Source organism: Chaetodon trifascialis, chromosome 1, assembly GCF_039877785.1.
Source record: "Chaetodon trifascialis isolate fChaTrf1 chromosome 1, fChaTrf1.hap1, whole genome shotgun sequence".
Taxonomy (NCBI): Eukaryota; Metazoa; Chordata; class Actinopteri; order Chaetodontiformes; family Chaetodontidae; genus Chaetodon; species Chaetodon trifascialis.
The window spans coordinates 20,293,219-20,306,330 of NC_092056.1; the positions used below are offsets into that span (position 1 = coordinate 20,293,219).

General features: G+C 41.7%; 1 protein-coding gene across 1 annotated transcript in view; it reads right to left on the minus strand.

Annotated features, from left to right (window-relative positions):
• LOC139335431 (MAM domain-containing glycosylphosphatidylinositol anchor protein 1) overlaps positions 1–13,112 on the minus strand; it is a 168,831-nt gene that overhangs the window by 7,425 nt on the left and 148,294 nt on the right. The window contains exons 16-17 of the mRNA XM_070969035.1: positions 11,368–11,498; positions 296–404 (exon numbers count right to left, since the gene is read on the minus strand). Of these exons, the coding sequence (XP_070825136.1) occupies positions 296–404; positions 11,368–11,498 (240 nt within the window). The remainder of the gene's footprint in view (positions 1–295; positions 405–11,367; positions 11,499–13,112) is intronic.

Here is a 13,112-nt window from a genome sequence, read left to right on the forward strand (position 1 = left end):
CTTGTTCCTTTGAAAAGCCTGTCTCTACATTAATTCCCTTCTCCACTGCCCCTTAATTCGTTTCTTTTCAGTGAAATCAACTCAGCTCTGTTTAATTCACCACTTTACTCGCATTTCTGCTGAAAACAAAAAACGCTATTAACACATTTTAGACCTTTAAGAATATCATATTGCCTTCCTCCCTGAAGGAGCTGCACACACAGACAATGTGGGGGGGGGTTAAAGACAGATGGTGTTGGATGTTTCTCTGGTTGTTTTCTCTCCACTCAAAAAAAGAAAATCTTACCTGTCTTACCTGCGCTGGCTACAGTGTTCTCCTGCTTGCACTTCCCTATGGTGATGGACACATCGTCAATGGCAATATCGCCCTCGAAACTCGGGCCTCGAATCCCTTCAAACACAATCTGTTTGGAAGAGAGAAAGAGGCAGATGGATGTTGGGTGAGTGTATATGACATCCGGTGAGTCAAAAACACAGCCAGTGCCCTGCTAGAACAGACCTGACATAAATGAGTAACCAGTTACTGCCCCAAAACTCGACCAGATCTCAAAGTGGCAAAATGAATGAATGAAATGGCATTGTGTTTTAAAAAGACAACATGCTGAAGCACTGATCAAACAGCACAGATACAATAATAGAGTATTAAATATTTAGAAGTTGTGTTCTTAACCCATAATCATTTGTGGACCCACAACAACAAAACTAAACAGGAGACCCATCTGAAAACGTTCCAGACGAATTCCCCATTTTAGCCACCAGCCATCTGGTTTTGACTGACGGCCTAATTATTGTGGTGTACCAGTGCACCCGGCTAATCAAAAACCAAGCGTATTCTGTCTGGAATATGAGGAGAGAAAAAGCAAATAAACAAGGAAACTTTGTTGCACTCAAAAAAAACAAGAACAGTTCTCACGACTGCAGTTATTGGGTTTAACTGCAGACTGGCAATTTGTAATGTATAATTTTAAATATGATAACCAAAGTGCTTCCTGTGTAATCATGTCTGACAGATTTTCAATCCTACAGTAATAATGGCTTATTCTATCTGTTAAGTGGCTTCTACAGAAAGTGGTGCGTGGGCTTGTGCATATATAACAATATTTCCCACTACATCTGCCAACTATCCCTTGAGCAAGGCATGTAACCCGCAGGTTATTCCAATAATAATGTGTGACTGTGTGCAAATGTGATGCTGATGGAAAACCTGCCTGCGTTCTGCCTGTATATCACGCCTGTACTCATACATAACAAGACAGCAAGTGGGTGCATGCTTGGAGGGGTGGCAAATATGCATGACTAGCCTCACTTTAAAAACTCCATCTGCTCACACCAATCTGCTATTTTAGCAGAGTATTTAACCCAGAAGACAAGTAGAAAAGACACACTATCACTGTGTGTATAACTATATGAAGCTATAGGTTGATATACAGTATTTATTAACCAGGTTCTGACCCACCAAGGAGAAAAGCCCGACACGACCCCAAAGATGTTCTGAGGAAATGAAATGACAGAGCAAACACACCATGGTCATCACCTCTCGCTGCTGGGGCATTCGTTGCCTTTGTTTTAATCAGTGAGTGTTGTGCTGTGAGTGTATTACAGCAATGTTTGTATAAAACAGAAATGCATGGGGCTGATACCAACAATCTATTGATTGCCAGAGACAAGGATTAGTGTGACTGTGCACGTGAGGTCATTTTACCAGCTCACCTCTGCAGAGGAATCCAAGTTAAAGGTGAATAAAGAAAGACGGTAGAAACTGATAATTCTGTAATCGCCCCTCACCTAGTTTAAGCAACCTCTGGCTCAGTTGCTCAAGAATTAACTGAAGCCTGAGTGGCCTCTAACAGACCAGAGTTTGGGTACATGCTGCAGGGCATGCATGCTATACCTACAAGCTTGCACAACAAGCAGCTTATGTACGCTCTCTTCTGTTGATCTCTCTGTGTCTCATGCTGTCCTCCTCTCCGAACAGAGAGCCCATTCAATTACATTCATAAAATGCAAGAGTAGCGCCACCTCTTTCCCACTTGCTTTCTACTTAAGTCCAGAACGAAAGATCTTCTTTGAATGAATAAATAAAATAATTAGGAGAACCTCGGAGCTGACTGGGCACTGTGGAGGGAGAAAGGAGAGAAGTGCAGCAGCAAAGGCCAGATGGATTTAGCTGGTCGGCTCATTTGTGCAAAAGGATTATTTGATTTACCAGGCAGAGGGTAGCTGTGAGGGAAATTCAGGGGTAGTTGAAGGAACAGGCTAATTGGTCAAAAGGCCGTGGTCATCTAATTTATAAATGCTACGATGCTGTTTCTTCACCGTGTAGCTGCAGTTAACGTTTTGTTTTATTTATGTACTTTCTTGAAAATTTGCGTTGCTAAAAGAACCAGCCGCGCGCACACTATCCCTATAGGCAACAACACACACGCATACAAACACACCTACATGGACACCAAGCTACACATGCCTGCCTCTTTACACCTGCAAGTGCTTCTGAATTAAACAAGCCGCAGCAAAGATGCCAGATTGTTGTATAATTAGAAACGATGAGAAAAATAATTGGGGGAAGGAAGCCCAGAGACTAACACTGGCCTTGACACATTATTACAGAGAACCACAGCACAAATAACCCTTTCCTTAAAGCTACATAACAACGCAATCACGCTGAGCATAATGATTTCCTCAAAGATACCAAACAGAGTGGTACAGCACAAAGCAATGCAATATCCTGCAATGCAACACAGGATGGCAAAATAATTACTTTATGTGTTTATATTTTCTGGAAAGGCTCAGGAAGTCACGCCTGTGCCCTTTCACTTGATGTTCATTGCTAACAGATCAAGCTGAAATATGAGTTGCCTGTGCTAACACTTAAACATCACTGCTGGGCACTGCACTGACGTGAAGTATAACCTCAGTTGTAGTTTCTCAAAGTTTTTCAGTCGAAGGAGTGGCGAGACTGCCTGGTGTACAGTCATGGAACATTTTTAGGACTAACATTGTCAGATATAATTTTAATTAAAAACATGAAGCATATAGGGCGCAAAAGTATTTTTTTCTGTGCACTCAAAAATAGATTACCAAAGGGTGCTTGTGAAAAATTCACATGAAAATTTTGACTCTTGACTCTTTAAGCGCCAAGGATCATGAGACTGTGGATGTAAAAACAGGGTGGTGGGTCATAAAAGGCTGCTGCTGTATATAATGTGCCTGTGATATTTAACAATGGGCTTTTACCAAATATCCATACTGCTCTAGAAAGGTGGACTACAAAATTTCTTCTCAAAACAATTATGAGTAGAATTTCCAATTTTTGGCCTAAGAGTTTGCAGTGTGTGACACAGAGAGTGTGTGTGAGGAAGACTGAGTGAGACAGACAGCTCATGTATGTGTGTGCTTATGTGGGACTGCAGGATCAAAGGGTGCACAATAAAGTGTCAGGTTGGAGTTGTGAATATGTCGTTTTGTTGAGCCTTGTAACCTTTAATGTTCCCATTGATGTGCTGTCCACATACCAGAGGGGACACAGCCGTGAGAGAGAGAGAGAGAGAGAGAGAGAGAGAGAGAGAGAGAGAGAGAGAGAGAGAGAGAGAGAGAACGAGTGAGTGTGTGTGTGTGTTTCAGAGAGAGAGAGAGAGAGAGAGAGAGATGTACAGAGTACAGAGACAGCTTTGAAATACCAGTGCAGAAGAGAGTCAGTGCACTGTGAGGCACACAAATGTGGTTTGGCCTGGTTTCCAACAAGCCCCCCAGGTACCAAACACTGCGAGCAACACAGATGGCCTCTGGGTAATCCACAGAGGAGCAAGTGGAGACACAAATAATCTACTAAAACATGTTACTTTTTTCCCCCATTGATTTTATGTACATGTAATTTCTGCTTTGTGAGTTGGTCTCCACGAACAACCATTCACTCTGATCATTTCATGTTTTAGACAGGAATGTGACTGGAAAGCTTGCAGACATGAGACAGATGGTGGTTGCATGGAACGATAAAAACTTTAAGCACTCACTACAGATATACTGATTGACAACGTAGTTTTGGAGACACGTTTTTCAGTGTGTATGTGCAGCTCAAATAAAATTCATTTTCTCTAAAAATGCAATGGGCCAAATCATGTACAGAGAAGCTCCTACTGTGGCAGTTCACGTGAATTTATAACTTGAATAGACACAGGCAGTGTGCGTTAGTCATGGCCAGCAGGCAGTAAAGAGTTTAAATTCTAATGTTCCTTATCAGTTGGCTCGACCACTGTTTACAATAACAGCCTTGTACTAATGCAAGCCATCGGCTGGGCTACAGCTCTTTAGAAAGGCAGGAGAGGAGGCTGTTCTCAAAGACATCATTACTTTTGTTGGACAGAGCACAAAGAGAGAGGAAATGCAGAGACGAGTGGCAGCACCTCAAAGGCCTTCGGTGTATGCAGTCAGTGAGCTGTGCACAGGACTAGAAAGTTTGTGTTCTCCGTGGACATGCTCTCAACATGAAGCAGAAATGAAACAAGCCTCGACATGCAGGCGCTCCTGCACTCTGTGGAACAGAATAACATTTGCTTCAAAAAGCAGCTCTCTGGGAATTCAAATGAATTTGAAAATCATGGGAATGTCGTTCAGATGAGAAATTTGAGATAATACATAACGAGCACTGCAAGGTTAATGCTGTTTATTTTTCTTAGCAAATTGGGCTAATGGTTTCTTCAGTTGTACTGAAAAATTATCAGCATTGAACTTCAAAGCTGACACACACACAGCCACTACTGTACTCCACAATATGGGGAGTATTCATCTCCAGGCCATTTAGAAGTGGCTGATGCTGCAAACTGCTGTTGAGACACAAGAAAGGCACTGCATCCAACATGACCACCTCACTGCAGAGACCCATTCATAAAAAGTAATGCAGGCCAAAACCACAACTGACAAGGTCGGCATGACCAGGATCCACATCCCTCCTCCCGACCTTGATGAGCCTGGTATGGACATTACCCAGCTTTGGTAACCCAGTCCTTCAGAGGGGAAGTTAATGTAACACTACTCAACATTTAACCAACTCTCCAACATCTTTGAACAAGAGAAAAAGAAACAGACAGAGACCAAGCGAGCATGCAGAGAGGGTGAAACTGAAACTTAAAGGGGCACTCCATTAATTTAACTGTACATGTTAAAGTCAGTTTACTAGTCAAAGGGAGTACTAATCAGCCTGAGAAGGCAGTTGGATTTGGATTTGTCAAGTCTTATGTTGTATTTTAAACAGAAAGTCTTCAGCACTAACTGCAGGGTTAAATGTGAAAGACATGGATGTTCACCAGGCAGGGAGGGTCTAATGAAAGATACAATCAAGTCGCATATTTGTCATTTTACATATCTCTCACCAGTGTAAGAACTTAATGGGTTTGCAATGTTAAATAAAAGGACCACTGGCTTAACTTTATTCGGCTGTAATATAGTTCTGTGATTCAGAGGTGATGCGTGTGACACTCTTGAACATTGATCACCAGATTAAAAACACTCTGTGCAGCTTTTGACTACTACACTGCTGCTGCTGCTGCTGCTACTACTACTACTACTACTACTACTACTACTACTACACTAGTAGCATCAGGGACCAATGTTTTCACCAGTGGGTCCCCATTTAATTTACATTCTGCACGTGCAAAAGGATGCACAAACATGTGGGTGGTGCGATTCACATCCTGTCATCTGTTTGCTATTTTGCTGATGGACAGTTGGCAGAAACAAATGCAGTAATGTGCTAACAAAGAAGAGGAAGAAGAGGAAGACAGATCTGGATTTAAACAATGCCCAATATTAACCTTTTTTAACTTTGGTCTGGTTACAAGAAAAATCCACAGGGCACCTTTAACCTGAGACAGCAGGGTCATATGATTGAGTTCTAAGAATTCAGTGGACAAACATCCAGTTCAAAGGGTTTAAGGTAACACAGTGTTGGCCCAACAATCAAAACACTTGTTACTGATCCTCATCTGGCATTCATTCTCCAATGAATCAGGATTTATATAAATAAGCAATGAAAATGGACAATATTTGGATACTGATTATTTGCCAAAGGCTGCCAAAGCCTTGCATCATTTACTTTACTAGGCCTAATCCCATCCTTTGCCTCCAATCAGCATCTCCCCTTTCATAAACATCACAACCAAGACTTTTAGATGGCAGCAAGCCATACCCATTGGCAAAATGCACGTAATAGAGCCATTCTTTACAATTTCAACATGTAGAAAAGAAGCTAAACAGCAGAGGACAACAACAGCAATTGTGTCAGGTAATTCCCAGTCAACAGTAGACAGCTCAATCATTATTATTGATTGTAAGGAAACCAGCACTCCCCAGAGAGAGAGAGAGAGAGAGAGAGAGAGAGAGAGAGAGAGAGAGAGAGAGAGAGAGAGAGAGAGAGAGAGAGAGAGAATGAGAACAGATAGAGGATGGGAGATGACAGGGCAGCTGGAGGAACAACAGCAACAGGGGGTGGTGGCAGGAGAGGCAGCGATGAGCGTTGAAAGACAGTAGAGGGACCCCGGACGAGGGAGAAAACTCAGGAGAGAGTTATAAATCGTGCAATGATTTGTAAATGATGTAAACAGAAAAGTATATTTAATGATGTCAGTCTTGCTTAAACTCTCCATTTATATAATTTATAATAATAATAATTATTATTATTATTAGTAGTAGTAGTAGTAGTATTTACCCTTACTGAAGATAACAATACTGAGTGTGTGTTAGTACTTGCTGAAGCCAGCTGTACTGGGTCTGTAGTTATATAGTTATATATACATGTAGTTGTACTGGCTGATGACCCAACATTTCCTCAACTTAAGCATAGCACCTAAAAATTGATGGTTAATATTTATTGAAAGATGTGCATCCATACTGCTCAGCATGCCCAGCTAATCAACATTTGAAATTCAATATCTAATTAATATTCAATATCAGTCCATTGTTTTCCATCTTGCATACGTTATTACAGGTCATCCCTCCAGCCAAACTGCAGCAGCAGATTTTACTGATCATCAAGTGTTCAGCCAGAGATAGATCCTATGATAACCTGCACATTATGGATCTTTTCCACAGCAGATATTTTTACTTGTTACAGCAATGGCTCAGTTCCATTAAGTTCTCCAGTAAGACACGGCAGTGAGCCAGCATGCACAGTCCCAGGATAATAGAACCAGCTCAGCGAAACAGAATGCAATGATAAAAATAGTATTCTTATTTCTTGCTATGACATATCAAAGCATCTGCTGTTGGGAGTCAGTGGCACATAACTGAAAATCACGGCATTGTTGAGGTGGCCGTGACTCAGGGGGTAGAGTGGTCGTCCACTTATCAGAAGGTCGCTTGTTCGATCCCTGGCCTCATCAGTCCACGTTCCATTGGTACGTAAGTGTGTGAATTGTTAACACTCGTAATGAGCACCATCATACAAATGGGTGTGCATTGTGAATGGGTGAATGGTCATCAGACTAGAGTAGAAAAGCATAAAATAAATATAGTCTATGTACCATACATACATGCAGGACAGACTTGGTCAAATGCACACCCATGTGTTAGATAGATACAGATACAGTACAATAAGCACATGCACACAGGAGAGAAACGAGGAGACAGAGAGAGACAAGAGAAAAATAATCATGTAAGAGGCAACCTTCAGTTGCCAAGGATACAATCTCTCTATCGCACGCGTCCTTCCTCATTCATCCATCTTGCATCACCTATCTTCGCCTGAGTCACGATACAAATGGGGAAGATGGATATTTAGTGCTTTATTGATGATGCAACCACATGTTCACGTGTCTCATTACCTCTAGTTCATGTGGTTTATCCATATATTTCCCATTTGGTCCTTAACTTGTGAGTTAACCTTTCTGTCTTTGTGTCTCTGCTTTGTTTCCCACCATTCCTCACACACACACACACACACACACACACACACACACACACACACACACACACACACACACACACACACACACACACAAATGCATAAACTGAAACAAATCACACATCAGGCTGTCTCAGAGTGGTGATATAAATGAATGCTATTAACACACTACACACACACAACACACTTGAGTGATAATTTGACATGTGATAAATTCACATGTAGTATGTTGATAGACTGCATTGTAACTCTATTTGTTACATGACAGAGGTTTGCGTGTGTGTGTGTGTGTGTGTGTGTGTGTGTGTGTGTGTGTGTGTGTGTGTGTGTGTCTGTGTTAGCAGCAGTCTAAAACTTTTGTCTAAGAGACTCGTTAACATGCAAATACGATAAAGTCCATGCTGTCCAACATCACAGAGGAGCCCTAAAACCTACAATATAACCACTGTTTCAGACTTAATTTTCCCTTTAATGCTGAAAGAAACACGGTGTTGCTGAGGCATAGTTAATGAAGAGCAAATGCAGCCCCCAGCTAAGGCCTTCAGCCCACATTCATCATGGATTCAATTTCCCCCATGCACGTACAGAGAGTATCTGGAATCATTACAACACAACTAGCAGGCATCCCCTGCTCATAAATAAGCCTGTTAATTGACCTGTCATAGCTAATTGCTGCGGGGGATAGGAGACTGGTGTGTGTGTGTGTGTGTGTGTGTGTGTGTGTGTGTGTGTGTGTGTGTGTGTGTGTGTGTGTGTGTGTGTGTGTGTGTGTTTAAAAAAAGAGTTTGTCTGTATGTGTGCATGCATGTGTCTGAATCCAACACAGTGTTTATGCAGGTAAATGTGTTTGCTATGAAAATAAGGCAGAAATACAGTGTGGAGAAAGTGAATGTATGATCAGTGGGTGAGGTGAAGACTCTCTTTCCTTAGTGAGTTGATTTTAGACACATTTGTCATCAGCCTTGAGACAGGGGTGTGTGGAGCAAACCAGGGCAAGACTTGACCCAACTGGTCGGCCTGTCCCAGCACAGAGAGAAAGAGAAGAAAAAAAAGCAGAAACAGAAAGAGATGGAGAAACACACACAGGAGGGTAGAGGCACATAGAACAAAACCATCATCAGTTTTTGCCCTTGCTTTTGTGTTTTTTTTTTCTCTCTTAACTGAGCGAACACACACACATGCACACACACTCACAAATAGACACAGTGAGTGCAAAAGGCTGAGTAAAATGAGTGAGAGAGGACGCATCATGTCCAGTCAGAAAGGAGGACTGAGTCATCGAGTTTACTCGGCCACATCCCAACAGGGAAGAGCTGACTGCAAGTGCAGCTGCCAAAGAGCCAAAGGGACCTCAATGATGTGTCAACAGACAGTCCTCAAACACAGCCGTTTCCTCTGTTATGGCTCCCAGACCATTTTCTTCCACTATTGACTGAATGTGGACAGTAAACTTAAACTTTAAACTTCTGGTGAACTTAAACAAGGAAATTTATTGTGCGGCTCAAACCAGGGAAGGCTGTGCCCCAGTAGAGCTTGATCAGAGCTCAGAAATGAGAAATATTGATTGTATATATTGTCCACTGCAATGTCATTCTTTGTATATATAGTTTATTGTTTACTTATTTACTTATTGTTCAGTCTTTTTTATGTTTGTTTTTAGCTTTTTGTCCTCTTTGAGCTGTGTCTTTTTTCTATGCAAGTAGATTGATTGAGTACAACCTCAGTTTAAACCGGAGTCATATTCCTTGAATGTGCACACATACTTGGCCAGTAAAGCTGATTCTGATTCTGAATCTGATAGTTCAGTTCCTGATCGAGTCACTTTTCAAGGGAGTGATCATAGTACGTAAACTGGCCCAGGTCTAAGCCCCACACTTGAATATGAGCAAAGCCACATTTCTCAGTGACATCCTACATGCACTGATCCTCCTTGTGTCCTAACAGTAATTCTGAAAGTGCACTAAGGGAATTTGTAGATACACAGGTCCTGATCCGATGTGATCTTTTTCTGGGGCTGATGTCAACGAATACTTTAATTTTCTGTCTGAGTGGAAATGAGTCATTGCTGTTTTTCTCAGGAGATGCTGTCACTTCAAGAGCAACTTAAAACCCTTTTCAGCTGATACCAGATCCCTTTCACAAAGTCATCATTAACGTTTATAGCTCTCCAGGATATCGGATTATTGTGTTGCTTACCTCACACGTTATTTTATTCTCTCATTTTCTGTCTCATGACAGCGGGAAGGCACATATGCATGCTACTTGGATCTTTCAAATCGGTGTGAAACCTTGTTCTCCACCCTGAGATCAGCACATTCTTGATGAAGTGAATAATCCTCTGGTTACTGTGTGGATAGGCTTGCTGCTGACATTCAGCAGAAAATGAGCTGAATGTTCACTCAAAGACCCTCATTTATCAATACACCACTCAGTACTAAAATGTCAGAATGCTGTACCCATATTTATTTAACACAAGAAAAATGCTGACCAGTCTGTCGTATAAAAGCTTGGGGTTAATTTACAGTATATATATCATAGTTTTGATTGCCTTCATTAGTACTACTCTTTTGTGTGGCTTGATAAATAATAATGTGATACTATATTGATTTCAGTGGGTAAATGCTCTCATTGCTTACATTCTGACACTGTGATTAGGTTCAGCAGCTGAGGCGCTGGCAGGGGCGCTAACTACACAGACTGCTCATATGAAGTGTTCTCTCTCTGATGTCACTCTATATGATTCTGGGGGATTCTGGGGGCTCAAATGTAAATCTAAACTCAGTGACTTTCTCTGGTTCTTTGGAGCTTTAGCTATCACAGTGGAGACTTTCCTGTGAGAAAAAAAACAGCAAATTTCAAGCCGAGTTTCAAGCCCAATTCTTTGTGAAACTCCTTTGTGTCCTGACAGCCACCAGAGTACAAAATCCCTCCATTCTATCGAGGCTGTAGTGCAGGCTGTCCTCCAGGGAAAAGACACAGAGGAAATGGCTGCAGCTGACAACATGTCTCAGGGATGAGAGAGATGACAGGAAAAATAGGAATATAGTGAACATAAAAGCAGAAAATTCCATTTTTTCTTCTTCTAGAGCAAAAACCAAAGCAGATGTGACAATGGTGTTGGCACATATTGGAAATTAACCCTCAAGAGGCAAGCACCGATTTCAATCCGGTTGAGTTCTTTCGACATAAAGCAAACAGTACAGAGCACACAGCATGTACATGTCTGGCTCTCAACAGATGACCAGGTCACAACTTTATGTCGAGTTATGCAACACCTCTCAGCTGCTTAGTGTGGCTGCAGGGGCAGGGGGAGCATTACCACTGTCTTTGAAGAAGACAAGGTTACATCCTCTGTTCTGTTGTGCACATGTTTTTCTACAACGACAGACATAATCCTAAAACATTATATTGCTGGTTCAAGTTATTTTTCTAATTGTCTTTGCTGGGAGGAAAAGTAATGTCCAAGCCATTACCTGGAACGGTCCACTGGGGCTGATGTCAAAGAAAGCTTTCTTCCAGTCCGGGCCCTGATGACCAGACTTTGTCCACACCACCGAGTCCACAGAGGCAATGCTTCTCACTCTCAGAAGCACGTTGAGAGTGCCTGGAAAAGTTTGCACACACACACACACACACACACACACACACGGCCACACACACACACACACAGACACACACAGATAGTACAGATCATTAGAAAATGCCAGTGAACTGTCAATAAGCAAAGACTGAATACTAAGTTATGTTAAGCAGGAAACAGACTTTAAGATTACCGAAATCTAGAGGCAAAACATTTTAACCATAACGACCCACACATGATGACTTATTTCCACCAATATGGACATACGCACATATTGAATGGCCCAATATATACAGTGGACATGCTGCACAAATAGGCTATGATATGAGTAATTTTTAATCAGTTAAGATACCTCAGTCTTAAATGTGATTGGTCTAAAAATCATGAATGTCTTTACCAAGCACAATAAGATAAGCGACCAACAAATGATCCCAAAATACTTTTAAAAAATTCAATTGATTGTTTACAGTCACAAAAGAGACAGGATGTCTTGATCGTACATGCTGCCTTCATCCCACAGAAACTGCTCCATGTTTTACAGCCCAGCAACGATTTACTGCTAAAGGAGTGAGCTCTGTTCTGACTGATTGTCACTAGCATAAATTCAGTCATCCAGCATCACCAAATATCTCGCTGGTGTCAACTTGTCAACACTAAACACCATGTAAAAAACAGGATTTTTCTCACAAAATCTAAATTCTAAAGAACAAAAGCATCAGAGCTGCATTTCAGCACCACATACTTCACGTTGCCTTTTTTCTATAGGCAAAAACACAGCTGTGCTTTGGCCTCACCTGATGGATATCTGAAGCGGAAACAAATGCATTGCATGTACCAGGGAGAAGCTCTCAGGTCAGGTATTGCACGTGGATGATATTTAGGTGAAATTTAAATGTGCAAGGCCCCTAGATGAGTGGTGATATGTCTTGAACTCTATATTGACAGTCCAGTGGATAATTTTACTTTTCACTGGCATAAATGGAGCAAAGGGACAGCGGCAAGGAGGAAGGAAGAGAGAAGGTCAGAGCCTGGTAATAATGGAAAGAAAACTGAGAGAGTTTGCCAGAGCTGAAAGAAAGATTTCTTGAGAAACTGACCTTTGTTGATTTTTGTTTTCTCTTACAGTAATCTGTGGTATAGACCCCACTGCCATGTCATGCTTGGTTTAAATACTAAAGAACATTTGTAACTACTGTGTAAACATGACATAAAAATCAATTGTCCTGAATCCTGAAAAACAAGCTATAGAGAATGACACCATTTGAGCCATAAGGAAATGGTGCAAGTTATGTCTCTCTCTCTCTCTCTGGTCCCCCAGGTGAGAGAGAATCATTCATCTTCTTAACGATTCCCAGCCAGCTGCTAATTGGAACATTAACCAACCACCATTCTCTTAAACAAATATGCAGGCAGGGGGCAAGGTATCGGTGTGTTATATATTACACATATATGTGTGTGTGTGTGTGTGTGTGTGTGTGTGTGTGTGTGTGTGTGTGTGTGTGTGTGTGTGTGTGTGTGTGTGTGTGTGCGCGCGCGCGCGCGCGTGTGCGTGCATGCATGCGTGTGTGTGCGCGCGCGCACATAAAGTATGAGTTTGCATGAGCATAGATGTATGTTTGTACATGTGCACAGGTGTTT